At 41.3% G+C, this 17,350-nt stretch overlaps 1 protein-coding gene across 6 annotated transcripts in view; it reads right to left on the reverse strand.

Annotated features, from left to right (window-relative positions):
* LPAR1 (lysophosphatidic acid receptor 1) overlaps positions 1-17,350 on the reverse strand; it is a 134,379-nt gene that overhangs the window by 68,091 nt on the left and 48,938 nt on the right. For all 6 annotated transcript variants that reach the window (XM_010988787.3, XM_031450185.2, XM_031450183.2 and 3 more), the window contains one exon: positions 6,216-6,379. In XM_010988787.3, the coding sequence (XP_010987089.1) occupies positions 6,216-6,260 (45 nt within the window). In that variant the 5' untranslated portion in view covers positions 6,261-6,379. The remainder of the gene's footprint in view (positions 1-6,215; positions 6,380-17,350) is intronic.

The following is a 17,350-nucleotide window of genomic DNA, read 5'->3' on the forward strand; positions in this document are numbered from 1 at the left end:
CACTGTGTCTTCATCATGTGGCCCTGGAAACACCCTTCATACTGCAAATAAGTGTCACACTTTAGACTAAAAGAAAGCCCTACCAAGACAGCCATGGTCCCTTACTTTAGGGACTGAAAATTTAACAATTGCAACAAGTCCCTTTTTAAACCTCAAAAAGTTATTGAGTAGTTTCTGGTGGAAGAGTCAACTGATCTAATCAATGTTTTTTCAAAGATAACATAGCATACCAAATGCAAAAACACTTTTGAGAAAAGCAATTGGGAAATTGTGAATGAGTATAAAATGACCCTAAAGAGTTATCTGTCATTTTGTTATGTGTAAGGAAGGTGCTGTGGTTACATAAGTGAATTCTTTCTTAGAGGTGCTTGTTGAAGTATGAGGACTGAAATAAAATGACATGATGCCAAGGGTTTGCTTTAAAATATTTCATTCCCCCAAAATGGGGGACAGTGAAGCAAGTATGACAAAATGTTTACAGTTGTTGAACCTAGGTGATGGCTATATTGAGATTCATTATTCTTTTGATTTTTGTGAATGTCTGAAAACTGCATAATACAAAATTAAAAACAAAATACAAAAGTCTTTCAGTCTCAAAAAATCACAGCCCATTGACCATGGAATTCAGTTTCTTTAATCCAAAAGTATCCACTCTCTGATATCAAACATCTAAAACATAGATTTTGGAAATAGGATGGAATTTGGAGAACCTATTAGTAATGATGTTTAAAAACACCTGCCTTCTTCCACAGACACCAAGTAGAGATCCACTCGTTAGTTATATCAGAGCACTGGATAAGAACTAAGGAGGCAAGCTGCTGATTAAGATATTGAGAATCCACCCAAATTCACGTCTTTAAGGAAAGCTATAGGAAGTCACTTGAAGGGATCAAAATATCTTTGCTTCCTTGGCTTAAAACTAAGATTGCCCCTTAGCAAATGAGACAGATGAAATGATAGAAGGATTCCTTCCTTACTGGAATTATAGGTAGAAAATCCGAGTACCTTTGAAATTCTCAAACTCCTATTCTGGTCTCTTGACGCCAGCCCTGGGTTTGAGAGATGCCAAACCATGCATTCGTCTATGGAACTACTGCCCCCTTCATTCAAAAGAAAAATAAAGCTTTTAACCCACAGTCTATCCACAGTAACTGGATGAACCACTGTTTAAGTCATGCTAATCAGAGCTCTAAAAACAGAAAATGGTCGTTAAGAGCAGCACTTTTTTTGTTTGTTTTTTAATTTAAGTTTAGTCAGTTTACAATGTTGTATTAATTTCTGGTGTACAGCATAGTGATTCAGTTTTTTATATATATATATATATAAATAATATAATATATATATATATATTCATTTTCATTTTTTTATTATAGGCTATTACAAGGTATTAAGTACAGTTCCCTGTATATAGTAGGACCTTGCTGTTTATCTGTTTTATCTGTAGTAGTTAGTGATGTTGTTAATCTATTTTATATGTAGTAGTTAGTATCTGTAAATCCTGACCTCCCAATTTATCCCTTCCCACCCCTTTTCTCCTTTGGTAACCACAAATTTGTTTTCTATGTCTGTGAATCTGTTTCTGTTTTGCAACTAAGTTCATTTGTGTTCTTTTTTTAGATTCCACATATAAGTGATATTATATGATATTTTTCTTTCTCTTTCTGGCTTACATCACTTAGAATGATGATCTCCAGGTCCATCCATGTTGCTGCAAATAGCATTATTTCATTTTTATGGCTGAGTAGTATTCCATTATAAATATACACCACAACTTCTTTATCCAGTCATCTGCCAATGGACATTTAGATTGTTTCTATGTCTTGGCTATTGTGAAAAGTACTGCTATGAACATTGGGGTACATGTATTTTTTTCAAACTAGAGTTTTCTCCAGATATATGCCCAGGGGTGGGATTGCTGGATCATACGGTGAGTTTGTTTTAAGTTTTTTAAGGAATCTCCATACTGTTTTCCATAACGGCTGCACCTAACTACATTCCCACCAACAGTGGAAGAAAGAATGTTAAGTTTTTTGGTGACCCACCATCCCTCCATCCCCAATCCCAACCCTGCAGGGTAGGAGCAGGTTACTTTAACCTAATGATAAGCAGGGTCCTATCTGCAAACACATCGCTGGAGCTTCCCTGGGGTGCCCTTATGAGCAGCTGCACTGGCAGGACTATGAAGCAGCTACACAGTCTCGCTGCTGCTGCCTGTCCAGTTTCGCCTCAGTATTCAGCTAGCTTCGCAAGAACAAGGTGCGCTCTCTCTCAGCATGAGCAAACAAAAATCCTTCTTACAGTCTAGGAGTAAAGTCTGGGAGTAAAGCAGGGAATACAAACTTGTCCCACTTCAAAGCACAAGGCGTGTCTTTCACTGACTAAACAGCAATTCCAGCGGGAGTGACAATGAACGCTTTCTTCCTTATTATTGTTTGCAACAATCACAGGCTATTTTGTTCATATTAATTAGTTTATATCTAGTATTAGGCAGCCTTGATTCGAAAAATGCTCTTTGTTACCAAATGAATAGAGTAACAAACAAAACCAAAAGCTTTTTTTTTTTTTTTTTTTTTGCCTTAGAAAAGGGATTGTCAGGCCTTTCACACTTGAATGTTGGGTTTATCTTTGCACAGGTCGCTGAATTCACTCTAGAAGAATGCAAGTTGATGTGCCAGACAATGACAGGCTAAGCTGACTGAGTGGACTGCTCATTATGCCCTGCTTAAGGAGATGCTGCATTTAAATTACTTTTACCTTCCACGAACCTGGGGGAGACTTGATAATAGGCAAGAATACATGAATACAGGCTTGGGGGCAAGGGCAAATCAGCCTTGGACTAAAATCTGACTGCACAGATTACATGTGAAGGGTTGACATATAATCAAGAGACTCACCACTGACGAGAGGATCCTGGGAACCAAGTGACCCAACGATCTGCGTCTCTCCAGGAGAGTAAGCTGCCTGCCTCTGCGACCCAATCCCCCAGCTGATAGCCGACTCCTTCCAAGAGGGCTTGCGTTCTCCCAGCCATCAGAGGCTGCGACTGTTCCTAGCATACAGTGAGACTAATGGGACTCACCTCCCAGGTTGAGATTACTGAATGAACTTGTTCAACTAAACTGTCAAAAGTCAAGGTTTGAACCCAGCAGGTCTAAGACTCAAGAGCTACACAGGCTACTTTGAGATGAATGCTAAATACCTGAAGGCGCCTCCCAGGCCCTGCAAAACCCCCTCCAGCCTCCTTACCTAAGCCATCTACCTCCTCTACAACCTGAAGTATGCTGATAAACATCTAACAGCGGGCTCTTAGGAATGAGTGCCAGTGTTTGCCGATTTCCATGGTGTAAATAGTCCACCCTGGCTGATTTCAGGCTACAGGCATGAAGTCAATAGGTTCACTGCATTCCTGCAAGTTTAACAGTCAGCTCTTGTGAGCTAGCAGGGCTGGTGTCACTGGTCACAACCTCACAGCCCCCTGTACTCCAACTGTCCCTGAACTCACAACCAAACGCTGTGGCACTTGACATTCACACAGGCTGTTTCCTCCCCTTTACCAGAGTAACTTAGACTCATTCATAAGCTCTCAGTCTGGCAGACTCCCCTTGAGAAGCCTTCCCTGATCCTCCCAGGCTTTCCCGGTGGTCCGCTCCACCCCACCGAGCACCCACACTTCCTGCATCACAGCATCTGACACACAGCACCGTCATTTTTTGGTTTCCTTATCTGGATATTTCCTGATACATTTGTAAAGTCTTGGCAGGGCAAAAGCCTTCTTTACCTTACTTATTCTTGCATCCCCAGGCCTGCCACAGCGCTCGCTGAACGGCAATACTGACACGTACTGAGCAGCATGTCACACGCGGTGCTAAGTTTTACACACGTGATCTCATTTCAAGCGTCAAGCCACCCCGTGAAGTTGGCTCTATTATGAAGATGCTCACTTTGCAAACGAGGAAACCGAGGCACTGAGAGGGTGAATCTCTCTTCTCCCCTCCCCCACAGGCCTGGCTGCTGAATGCTGGAACCAGGATTTGAACCCAGGAAGTGTGACTAGAGAGCCTTGTGTCTCCTTCTAGACCAGTGGTTCTTGACTTTCTTTCCCCTACTGGTGACTCTCAAGGAGAAAATCTTGTTTAAATTTAAGTTCTCCCCAATGAGCAATTAAATACTAAGGAATAGGATTTCATCAGGCAGGGTTAAGCTCTGGAGGGAACTTTTTTCATCTCCCAAGAGCCAATCTTTGCCCTCCTGGGGGCAACACCATTCCTGGCAACAATGTATGTCCTCGCCTTTCACTATGCATTTACATTAATGTAACATGTGTTTATCCCTAAAAACATACGGTTTTGTTTTACAGTTTTAATGACATCTCCCTGGAAGCATTATTCTACACCTTACTTTCTTTTCCCTCCCTTAGATACCTTGAGGAGACAGAGCTGTATTGAGATAAACAGATACCCCCCACTTCACTGCAGCATGGTATTTAAATCTTATCAACATGACTGACTTTATTAAATCCTTCTCCTGTTGAATATTAGGAAGTTTTGTACTTCTTGGCCTTGAACTAATGTCTCAAAGAATATTTTCAGGCACGTCTCCTGGGCTCATGTATAAGCGTTTTTCTAACATAGATACCAAGATGGGAACAGGATACATGCAAAGCTGTATCATTTTAATAGATACCGTCAAATTATCCTCCAGGGTGACTGTGCCAATTTACTTTCCCACAGAGAATTTACAAGGGTACACATTTCTCCAAGAGTTTATATGCAACATGACCTCCTTTTAGCTAGGGCGACACTAACCATTTTCATGGAATGAGTCACTTAAAAATATTTGTATTACTCGCCAGCTGATAGTAGCTTGTGTAAGAGGAAAGATGTGAAGATAAGGTGATGTTATTGGAAATGCTGACAAATGAGAGTGGCCAGAGGGGCATGCTGAACTTCCCTGTCCAGAAAACCCATCCCAGGGCCTAGCTCGCCCCACAGCAGGCCCAGAATTGTCACGGCAGGTGAAGAGCGAACACTATTGAGGGGAATGGAAACCAAACACCCAAAGTAAATGAGGTGTTGAAAAGGCAACGATGCACCTACCAGAAAAAGAACTACACACAATGGCGGTTACTCCAAACAGAAAATGTTAAGGCACAGCCAGGACTTTATCCGTATGATAAAATGCCAAGGTTTTAGAGAAACAGAAAAGCATTTATAGTAAAGGAAGTAGAAATGTCCTTTTCTCCTTTTTCTCTCTCCTTCCTCACACACACATACACACACACACACACACACACACACACACACACACACACACACACACACACACACACACCCCTACTTGAAATATATACAAAATTGAGTAGCCTGAGAAATGATACAGAGGGGGAAAAAAAGTGTGGAACATTTTGTATCATAAAGACTCAAATTTCAATCCACATGGCTTTTTCTCAAAGGTACACTTTTTTCTTTAACCTTGGCCTAAAACTCATTCTCACGAATGAGATGGGAGGTCACACTCTGAAAGGAGGAGACGACGAAGGAAGAGCACACGGGAGACGACGTTCGTTGAGCACCTACTATGTGCTCCGCATACATGCTTTCCCTTAATCCCTATAACCACGCTGTGAGGTCTGATTATACGCGAAGAAATGGAGGCTGAGCGAGGTTAGCATGATGGAGGCCTCTTATCCAGCGATCACACTGATAATTCAGGCCTCACGACTCCAAAGTCTGTTTCCCCATTGTACTGCACTGCTTGCTGAAACTCAGGGAGTCCGGTTAATACTTGAACAAATCAGACAGAGGATAGTCAGAACAATGTTCCTGCTGCGTCACGGTCCTTCATTGGACAGAAAAAGTGGTCTAGCAGTTTCTGGAATTGCATTTTCTCCTCAAAGTTACCAGAATAGGTCAAGGAAAAATAATAATCATTATAGAGGGAGGACGTCGAGACAACATTCGGAATACCTGTTGTAAGATTAGCTCTGTACTGAACCGTCTGGATTTGGAGTTTGATGCCTACAGGAACAGCCAGACGTCCAGGGCACTGAAAGCAAGCCCCTCCCTCCCTCACAAAAGCAGTCTCATCCAAACCCTTCCAAAGGATCACCAAAGGAGGCACATGGTCTCCTGCGTCAAGCACACTTTCTGAAACTCAGTTTAGATATTCAACAGAACTGTGATGAGCCCCAGCCTCTGCGGGCTTGAATCACATACCTGGGGCTGTGAAATTCCGGGGCTGGAAGTAGAGGCAGTGGCCATGCCGGCTCCGCAGTCGTGGGCGGTGACCAGGCCCCAGCACTAAGGCACCGGACGCACGCAGGAGCCAAAATCTCACGTCTGCTGATCAGATCGCAGTCATGCTAGGAGAAACTGTGTACCTGAAAAAGGACAGGAAAACCCACCTTTAGCCCGAGACGACTAGCACGTGGAAGTGTCTCTGGCCTCAGACGCAAATATCCCCTATACCAAATGCCAACTACCAGCTTAATGAAAATAGGGACCCGGGAGGGAGCATCGAACATCTCAGCACCAGGATTTCTATACTATCCGTCCAAATCATGTTAGGTTGATGTATCTCGTATCTCGTAAGTTTGACTCCAACTATGCCTGCCACTAGACGTTCTGGGCAGGTGGTTTCAAGTTGTGACCATGGGGAGAGTGGGCGGGGGAGGAGCCATCCTGTCTTTAAATAATAAGGACTCACAGTGAGAGCGGACAGTTCATAGGCAAATGGAAAAGAGAATAATAGCATTAAGCCTCTGAGAGATCACCCAGTTCAACCCCGCCCATCAGCAGACAAACAACCGCGGGTTGCAAAGAGAGATGCCTGGAACCATGCTCTCCCGTTAATGGCAGGACCAGCACTAGAGCAACAAGGAAGCAATTTCCAGTCCCGGATGAGACACCAGTGGACCTGTTTCATGCTTACATTTCCTTAGGGAACTTGTTACCATTTTCAAGATTACAGAAAGGCAAGACACCCAAAAGTTATAGGAGTCGGTCACAAGAATGAGTCAGGTACTCGGTTCGATGGGCAGTGGGGGGCTTCGTAAGTCAAACTTCCGCGTGTGTGAGGAAGAAAACATCTCTAAGTTCCTCTCAGCATCCTTAGGGAGAGGATGCTAGATAAACAGAAAGTATAACCAAATCTTCCATTTTTTTTAATAATTTAAGAAAATACTTTCATTTTAAGAAACTTTTTTTTTTATTTTTTCCATTGTTTTCATACCACCTGGCAATATCCTTTCTTTTATTCAAAAGATATTTATGGAGCATCTACAGTGAACTTGGGGCATCATGAATAAAACTGAGCCAGCTCCTGCCTTCAGAAAGCTTTTGTCTGTAAATATGCTTTCTCGTTTCACCAGCATGCAAGATGACACCTGAACGTTTTTAAACTATCGGGAAATGATACTCTTCATACAGTAAATCACAAGATCCAAGCCTTGAGCAGTTAGTAACGGCAGGGTTGGCCGTAATTTAATCCAAGTCTTTTGACCCCAGATCCTCTGGTGCACTTCTCCATCAGCTGGATGATGCTGGACAAGTCACATAATGTCCAAAGAACTGTTCCCAAAGAAACATTCCAGGTACGGCAGCAACTTCCATATTCAATTTTGATTTTTATCCTGTCTTCGTGTATTATCCTTCACAATGTGGCTTTAATCACGGTAGCTTTTAGTTGTTTAGAACTATGGCACTTTCCTGTTTCCTATATCTAACTTCCTGTCAGAGTGACTATTCTTATTAACAAATAAGAAGGAAAGCCATGAAGCCATTTTGGTCTAACATCCCACACAAAATTCCATAGCTACCCCGAGATGACAGTGATGTTCTTAGTCCCAGGCTGGGGAGGGGCTGGGGAGGAGATCTGTTGTCGATTCCACTGTGAGTCTACATAACAGCCCAGGAGAAAGGCATACGTACACGGGGTGCCTCTCCTCTTGCTTGATGGCTGCCAGACAGCAGAGCCGGCCCTGAGAAAACCAGAGCGCCCCATGGTGCGCTGTTTTGTACCGAACTTGACCCTGGCATCATTTTGGGCCCTCCTTACTTTTTTATTTTTCCTTCTTATGTATTTATAATTTACATCATCTTGCTCTATCATATGTGGGGTGGACAGATGAACATATAAATAGCATGATAGCTAAAAAGCAAAATAGCAGGCAAGTGAGATTCTATTCTTAAAGACTCACACTTGTGCACGGGTCCAATGTCATTCCTGCCAAGCTAAGTCATTAAATAATATAACCTTAAAATACTTTCAATATTTAGAGTACACAGAGTTGCCCAAAAGATGAACATGGTGCACCCAGGCTGCAATCAGGAAAGGGATGTAGAAATGGAAGGGACAAAGACGCCACGCGGCGTCACTGCTGACAGCAGAAGCGGGAGAGGTGGGCGTCCGGGACACAGGCACCACCTACTAGATGCTGTGCGCTGGTGCAGTCACTTCACGTACAGTTTGCCGCAAATATTAACTCATGTCATAGATGAGAAACCCAGGGCTTTGAAAGGTTATGCAACGCTCCCAGTCACACGACCAGGAAATGAGGGAGCTGAGACCCGATCCAGGACCCACTCCAGGGCCTTTCCATGGACTAACCCTCCAAGTGAATAAAAATTAACAAAGAAAGCACTTGGGTGTTTGTTTTTTTTTTTAAGCAAAAATTTCAGATATTGCTGAAGGAAGCAGGATTAAAGTCAGATGTCCTGCAGAGTAACCATGTCCCCAAACCCTGAAACAGAGGACCCTGGGCTGCTCCCATCTATATACAACATTAATGATGTGTCCTTAGTTTTGATTTACATTACATTATCCCTGAGCTACATGGTAGATAATACAGGCTAAGTGTTTGGTAGTTCAAAGAAGAAAATTAAGACAGAAAATTAACTGTCTTCCCCTAAAGCATTTTTTAAGACATATCTAGTTTTGAGGCTTTTGTTAAACTTATTCTTTTTTTTTTTAAGACAAGGAGATTTTTACTTCTGAGAGAACAGTGTGTAACACTAGAAGATTCATGAAAGTGTATGTTGAACCGATTTGTACACTGTCAGAGCCCTTTATAAAATAGCATGTGGTTACCTAACTGAAAATACAAGTGCTGAGCAATACTACCTCAAAGGGTGTCAAACCTCTCTCTTAGGGAGTGATGTCTTAAAATTACATTTGTGAAATCTGTTTACTTCCCAACCTATTTACACAACTGTACAAATCGTGGGGGAATAGACATGATGACAAAGAAGACGACACGCTAAGTAAGGATGCCATTCAGCCTCTAGCCAGGTAAGCTGGATTACTTACACAGACCAGTCCCCTGCCTTCCCAGGGCCCCACACTGTCAACTACAGAGCTGTACAGAACGTTTAAAGAAATTCATCCCTCTTTGAATTCTTTCAAGTATCTGGACACCTGACCTGCAGTTCTTCCAACCTTCCAGCAGCCTAACTCTCCACTTCCCTTGCTTGAGCTCCAGGTACAGGAAATCATACGGCACTGTGGTTTGGCCCCGTTAGCCCCAGGCGCCCTTGGCCATCACTACCGCCCCTCACGTCTTCCCCAGTTGGCCCCATCCTCCATCCCAGGCATCTCTTCTAAGCTATACACCATTCTGCTCGAAGCCACACAACCACCTCTAATGCCACTCACTTGCAAAATACGAGCCTTGTCACTTATTTACTTGCCCATTCACCCACTTCCTTACAGTCACTGGGAATGAATTACTTCAGTATCCCTCCCCATAGTTCAAAATAGGTATGTAATATACAGTTTACAAGTAAGAAAGCTATCTAGGCTCATGCCTCTGTGCTAGACTACTGGAGAAATAACCAACTGAATGTAAGAGCAGGAAATACCCTGAATCAACCCTAGAAGCCACAGACGGACCCCAGCTATTGCTAAAACTTCCAGAAACATACACTGAAAAGAACCAGTAGAGGAAGCTGGAGAAGGACTAAGGTTCAACACTCCCTTCGTGGGAAACTGCAGCTGAATTGACAGAATGTAAGTAAAGGAGACCCCAAAAGACTTGTAATGATATTCCAGGCTCAGAGGGATGACGGCGGGAGTGAACTAGGCCAGGGAGAGTTGGAGTACATTTAAAATACACTCAACTCAAAAAAAAAAAAAAAAAAAATACACTCAACTCTTTAAAAGGGGTCTCTGGCTCCAACTGAGAAAGTAATCTCTGGCTGTATTTACTTCTAATTTGCATGCAGCCACAATGATGGGCCCAGAAAATATGTGGGAAAACCCACCACCAGCTGGCTTCCGACATGGGCAGCCATGCCAAGGGACAATGATCTTGCTAATTACCGAGTGCCACGCCAAATACCTTCAAAAAGGTCTCTGGTTCTGAGGCTAGTATCCCCTTTGATTACTTCTGGAGCTGACGCTGGCTCCTTCCTTGGGCCTCATAGGAAGATGAATTTCTAACTGGCAAATTAATCAGCTATAAATCTAAACTTTTTCCTTCATCTGGACTTGAGTCAAACAGTGACTCATTTCAGTCTCTGGCAATACCTGATACTGAATATGCACAGACTTCCCTCTCTAAGGATAAGAGACAGAAAGATCCAAATCCATCAGGCAAATGAAAAATATTATGGAGTTGAAGAGAAGGCAGGACTCTAGAATCAGCAAATATTTTCTCAAAAAATAGACATATTATATAAAAGGGAACTTTGAAAAACTATGAGACCATCATTCAAAAATCCACAAATGACAAATGCTGGAGAGGCTGTGGAGAAAGGGGAACCCTCCTACACTGCTGGTGGGAATGCAGTTTGGTGCAGCCACTTTGGAAAACAGTATGGAGATTCCTCAAAAGACTAGGAATAGACTTACCACATGACCCAGGAATCCTGCTCCTGGGCATATATCCAGAAGGAACCCTACTTCAGGATGACACCTGCACCCCAATGTTCATAGCAGCACTATTTACAATAGCCAATACATGGAAACAGCCTAAATGTCCATCAACGGATGATTGGATAAAGAAGATGTGGTATATTTATACAATGGAATACTACTTAGCCATAAAAACCAACAACATAACACCATTTGCAGCAACATGGATGCACCTGGAGAATGTCATTCTAAGTGAAGTAAGCCAGAAAGAGAAAGAAAAATACCATATGAGATCGCTCATATGTGGAATCCAAAAAAAAAAAAAAAAAACCAACAAAATCAAAGCATAAATACAAAACAGAAATAGACTCATAGACACAGAATACAAACTTGTGGTTGCCAAGGGGGTGGAGGGTGGGAAGGGATAGACAGGATTTCAAAATTGTAGAATAGATAAACAAGATTATACTGTATAGCACAGGGAAATATACACAAGATCTTATGGTAGCTCACAGAGAAAAAAATGTGACAATGAATATATATATATATGTTCATGTATGACTGAAAAATTGTGCTCTACACTGGAATTTGACACAATATTGTAAAATGATCATAAATCAATAAAAAAATTTAAAAAAAAAAGAATAGACCTTCCCCCCCAAAAAAAACAAAAACAAAAAAACTATGAGACCAGTAATGAAATGAGTCTGCATTAACAAAAAAAAATATGAATTGTGAACTCGAATGAAGGCAGTCGATAAAGGAGAAAACAGAATAAAAGAGCAGAAAATGGTATTAGTGAAGCAGAAGATAAACCTGAGCTTCAGGTGGCGCCTACATGGGTGAAGATTTCAAAGCTTCCATTCCCACAATAGAACAGATAAACAAAAAGTACTATGGGAAGAAAGAAGTATCAATGCTAAAACCAGGAATCGAAAAATTCATCCTCAAAATATTAGAAAAGTGTTACACATAAATAGAGACATTTAGATCAAGTAGGACAAAAATTTCAGATTTGAAATTTATGTATCCTCCTTCAGAGAGCTCTGGCGTCTGGCAGAAACCAAACAGGAAAAACTCTCAACCTCAAAGGACGAGGAACAAGATGACGTGACAGAGGAAGATCAGAGCTATAGCTTGTCTTTCTCAGTATTTATCTATTCCCTCTATCTGGGCTAAGCAACATCGGAAGCCAGGTTTTTAACTAAGGCCTGAGACTGGAAGATTCTTCTCTGGACTCTGGGTAGATGAACAGACCGCAGGCGTCACAGAACTTGGGATGGCTCAACAGAGAACGACATTAACAAGGTCATGATAGCATTAACACTGAATAATGGCTTAATCAAAATCATGAGCTATATCAGGAAGAAGAGGTATAGGAGGGGAGAATGCATATGGCCCATCTTCCACATGGGAAGTCTATGAAGACCTGAAACTGACACATCAAAAAGTACAAGTAAAAATCTGAGTGACGCAATGCAAATAGCAAATGAAGCGGCTAAAACAACTGAAAATGGCGAAGGTAAAATGGCAGGGAGGGAGACAAAAACTCCTTTTTCTCAGCAAGCCCCAGGTAGCTATTTGACACTTTCAATTACAAACATTTGTAACTTTGATTTTTTTTTTAAAAAAAAAAAAAGGAAAATAAAATGTCACGGCTGAAACGAAAAACTTACTGAAAACTACAACAGGCAGAAACGCCACTACAGAAAACCAAGACGAGCCTGAGAAAAATCACACAAGCTTCTAATAATACTAGTTACTAACTGATGAGAAATTGGAGCTCTGAAGATAGAGATTCAGGATAAGAAGAATTGGTACACCTGAGAACAACAAATGCAACAGAAGATAGTTAACAAATAAAAAACAAATAGATAAATAAAAGTGAACTTTTTCTTTAAAATTGTTAAGTTTTATATATAGTGCAAGCAAAGAAAAAATAGATGAAACACACTAAATCAAAATTTTAAATTTCTGCGCAAAAAAACCCCACAATCAATCAAGAGTGACAAGACAAATCATGGAATGGGAGAAAATTTGCAAATCATATTATCTAAAAAGGAGTTAACTCTCCAGAATATAAAAGAAACTCAACAACAAAATCAAACAACCCAACATAAAAATAAATAAGACTTGATTAGACATTTCTCCAAAGAAGACAGTCAAATGGCCAAAGAGCACAAGACAAGACAGTCAACATCACTAATCATCAGGGAAATGCAAATCAAAACCACAATGAGATAACACGTCCCATCCATTAGAATCGTTGCTAACAAAATAAGCAAGGATGTGGAAAAACTGAACCTTTATGTACTGCTAGTGGGAATGTTCAGCTGCTACAGAAATCAGAATGGCAGTTCCTTAAAAAATTAAAAACAGAATTATCATTATTATCGAGCAATTCCCCTTCTGGGCACATACACAAAAGATTTGAAAGCAAAATCTCAGAGATATATCTGTACACCCATGTTCATAGTAGCATTATTCACAATGGACAAAAAGGTGGGGCAACCCAGGTGTCCACAGATGACAGATGAATGGATAAACAAAATGTGGTGTGTGTGTGTGTGTGTGTATGTATATATATATATAATGGAATATTATTCAGCCTTAAAGGGGAAGGAAATTCTGGCACATGTTACAACATGGACAAACCCTGAGGACATTCTATTAAGAGAAATAAGTCAGTAACAAAAAGACAAACATTTTGAGGTTCCACTTATATTAAGTACCTACAGTAACCAAATTCATAGAGACAGGGATGTACAAGGGTGGGTGCCAGGGGGTCGGGGAGGAGGGAATGAGGAGTTGCTGTTTAATAGGTAGAGAGTTTCAGTTTTGCAAGATGAGAAGAAATCTGAAGATCTATTTCACAACAGTGTGTATATACTGAGCACTACCAAACTTGCAAATGGTTAAGATAGTAAGTTCCATGTCATATAAACGTCACCATATTAAATTAAATCAAGGAGCTCACCACATTCCAGGAAAAATATAAAGAACATGATCTACAACTGAAACACAGGTCTGTTAAGGTACTAAACTTCCAGAGTTAAAAGAATTCCATTAAAAAAAAAAACATGAAGTGGGGAAACATCAAATCAAAGGGAAAAACTTAGGCTGGACATAGTCATCAGCTTGGCCACACCAGATGACAAGACACAGAAGCAACTTTCATGATTTTGTCACTAATACGGAATGACTCAAAAAGTATGCATTCAGCCAAGCTGTTACAAGAACAAGGCATTCGCATTAAATATAAGCAGGATATATTTCACCCTGAAATCTCCACTCGATGACATAACGCAGGTAGTCGTGTGACAAATCAAAATAACGTGCTCAGGAGAGCCTGGGCACGAGCTTCCTGTCAATCCACGTAAACAAGTAATAGCTGTGATAATGGTGACCAGGTAACGCAGTCATAACTATTAAAAGAAACGCTATACGACTGAAATGCATATAATCTGCAGTGAACTAAGATAAAAACTCCAGGAAATCGAAAGACAAATGAAAAGTTCTTCACCTTTTGAGAGTCAGTCAATACTGTTTTATTTCTAAATGTGATAAAATAGGAATTTCAGGCCAGATTTAAAGAACCAAAAGAGAAAGGGGGAAAAATGGGCGATAAAGGAAGAGCGAGGCAACATTTTTGATCTGAGCTTCCTACCGTCCCCACTGCTTCCCGTAAATCCAGCGAGGCAAATGGTCCAACTGGGATGGAGGAAGCTGTGACCCCTTTCAGAGGCCATTTGCTTCACATGCGGATTTAGAACAAAGTAGTTAGAAAAGCATTAAAGAGACACAATAACTTCCCTATGCTTTATTTTAAAATACCACCTTTTTACCTGTGGTGGCAGAAACTTCCCTCTCTTCTTCAAAGCATCAGGTCCAAGGTCTTGCTTCAATATTCACTGAAGACAATATATGCTCCTAAATTTTTCCTTTTCCACATATAGGATCAGTTTTTCCATTTGCTTCTCCAACTTTTCAATCAGACCTTGTATTTTACATTTGGCCCAGAAGCCTACCGTTCTTTCCATATGGCACTCAGCTGATGCCTTCACAGGAAGGGATACAGTGAGCCCACCCTGCTCACACTGCCTGCAGAAACGCAAACACCACAATTACACTATTTCACATGTATTTTTAACAGTTCAGGGTTCAGTACTCCACAGATTGAAGAAACGGGGCACAAATTATTTAAATAAACTCACTGTCCTGATTTCAAAGACTGTACTGACAGGCATACAGTCTTCCCTTTGGAAAGTGTTCCTGATGGGGGGAGATGCTATCCTGAAACTTGTCAAAATAACCAGGAACTGTAAAACGTAATTGGCAGAAAAATCTCAGAACAGTGGTCACTACTAGGGCCAAGGAAATACTGGCCATACTGTTTACAGTTTAAAGCTCAAGCCAGTTTATATTATGTTACTTAGAAAATGGAAAAAAAAATAATCTGTAGTTTAGGAATAAGGGGTCAGAAATGGGCCAAAAAGAGAAACACATCCTATGAGTTAAAAAAAAAACCAAAAAAAAAAAAAAAAAAAACACCAACCCCTTGAGTGTGCTCAATCACAAAGGGAGAGAGAAAGAAGAGAAGGGATGAGAACAAAAGAAGCCAACTGAAAGGTCTGAGAAGACCCTCTTTGAAAGAGAGGACAGTTTTAAAAATTACGCTTGAATAAGAGACAGGATTACTACACCCTGTTTCCTTCCATCACCCAAGGCCCACGGTGTCCAGACTCCTGATCTTAGTATCTGCAGGCCTTGACCCAGCCATTTGCACAGGGGCCCAGAGCAGTGCAAAGACCAGCGGTAATCAAGAGCTCCACCCAGGGAAGTAAATACCCTCAGGCACAAGGCGGATACACTTCTATTGAGGAATGTCCGTGGAGGGAGCCTCTGAGCCCTGCTGGAGCGTTTATACAGTCCACAGGTTGCAGGACGGGGAGGTGACAACTGCCATACCCAACCCTCAGGCTGAGCCAGACTCTTCCAACCAGAGCCAGTGGAGGAAGAGTGGGGGATATTTCCTTCTACGAGCACGTGCATGTTTCCAAAATCAGAAGTAATTCCCAAATGACCTAGAATAGAAGGACTTGAGGGGAAGGGAAAGAGGAAAAGAGAGAGAGCAAATGAGGGGCGGGGAGTTGCAAAGTGTCAAAATTGCTGGCCAGAAAATAGAAGCCTACAGCTGTGATAAGAAAAGTATTCAGCCCAGAATAACAGTTTGTAACAGCGAAGGATTCTGTTGACAGAGGCATCTTCCATCATTTAAAGGTTCCAGTAGATTCAACTTTAAGCACCTTTGAAAGAGCAAGTCAAAATCAACTCTGAGGGCCTGAGTTGAAGAGGAGTGATTCAACACTGTACCTCAATATAAAAAAATTGATGCTTAAGAGAAAGTTTTCTGGTGTGTTTGCCACACGGTAGGAGTATTGGCACTCAAATTGGTTTCTGGCGTAGATGCAGCTGTTATAATCTTCTGGAATATGGATGTGTGTGTGTATGGTTTCTACCGAGATCCTAAAAACTATGCTGAATCAGAGGGTAACTCTACAACTAGGAATTTGTACTGTGAAAAGAATTAAGGGCAAAGATTTTGCTACAAGGGTGCCTAATTCAATACCTTATATGACTAGAAAAATTTAGAAACTATCTAATAACACAGTACTTGCCAACTGAGTTATTAAAACTAGGTTCACATGCAATTCAATTTCATACAGCCAATAAAAATTAAATTGTATTGAAATTATGTACCTATATATCTCTACCATTTGGGAAACACGTAGACACAGAAAGATTAGACGTATATATATGTCTTGTGCCCTGAGGTGGGGCACAAGACATATTTTCTACAGAAAAATAACATACAGGGCTAAGACAGAGTAACAGGGACCAGACAACTGTCCGTCTAAAAAAAAAAAAAAAAAAGAAACCATAAAATATACAAAATACTGGACATCAGGCAAAAAACAATGACCCTTAAGAAGTGAAAAAAGCACAAGGTGACCCTATGACTGCCTCAGCTTCCTGCCTCAAGAGTGTCCAGCCACGGCACAGCAGAAATCCACGTAGAACCCAGGGAATTTACGGAGTTAAAGCAGCAAATCTGAGAACCCAAGAAACTCAAAGCAGTTAGAGCTCAGAGTACCACAGAGGAAGAACCAGAAAGACAGAAAACCCCAGAGATCCACAGCCCCACCCCCAACCCCCCAACCACCTGCCTGGAGTATTTATTCAACAGAGAACTGATCAGAGAACGCACATGAGGAAACTGTTAGAGGCTGGGGTAATATCTATTTGGATAGTCTCTGTTCCCACCAGCAAGCCTGGAAAACTTCATACTTCACAGGACGTTGGCTAGAGCACTCAGAAACACCCTGCCTCAGTGGTGAGGAATAATTAATCCTAAACACTGAGTTGATCCCACCTAACACATTTGAAAAGCAAGACCTGAAAATGCCTAATTGTTTCCAAGTAATTAACTGTGACCCAG

Source organism: Camelus dromedarius, chromosome 10 (assembly GCF_036321535.1).
Source record: "Camelus dromedarius isolate mCamDro1 chromosome 10, mCamDro1.pat, whole genome shotgun sequence".
NCBI lineage: Eukaryota > Metazoa > Chordata > Mammalia > Artiodactyla > Camelidae > Camelus > Camelus dromedarius.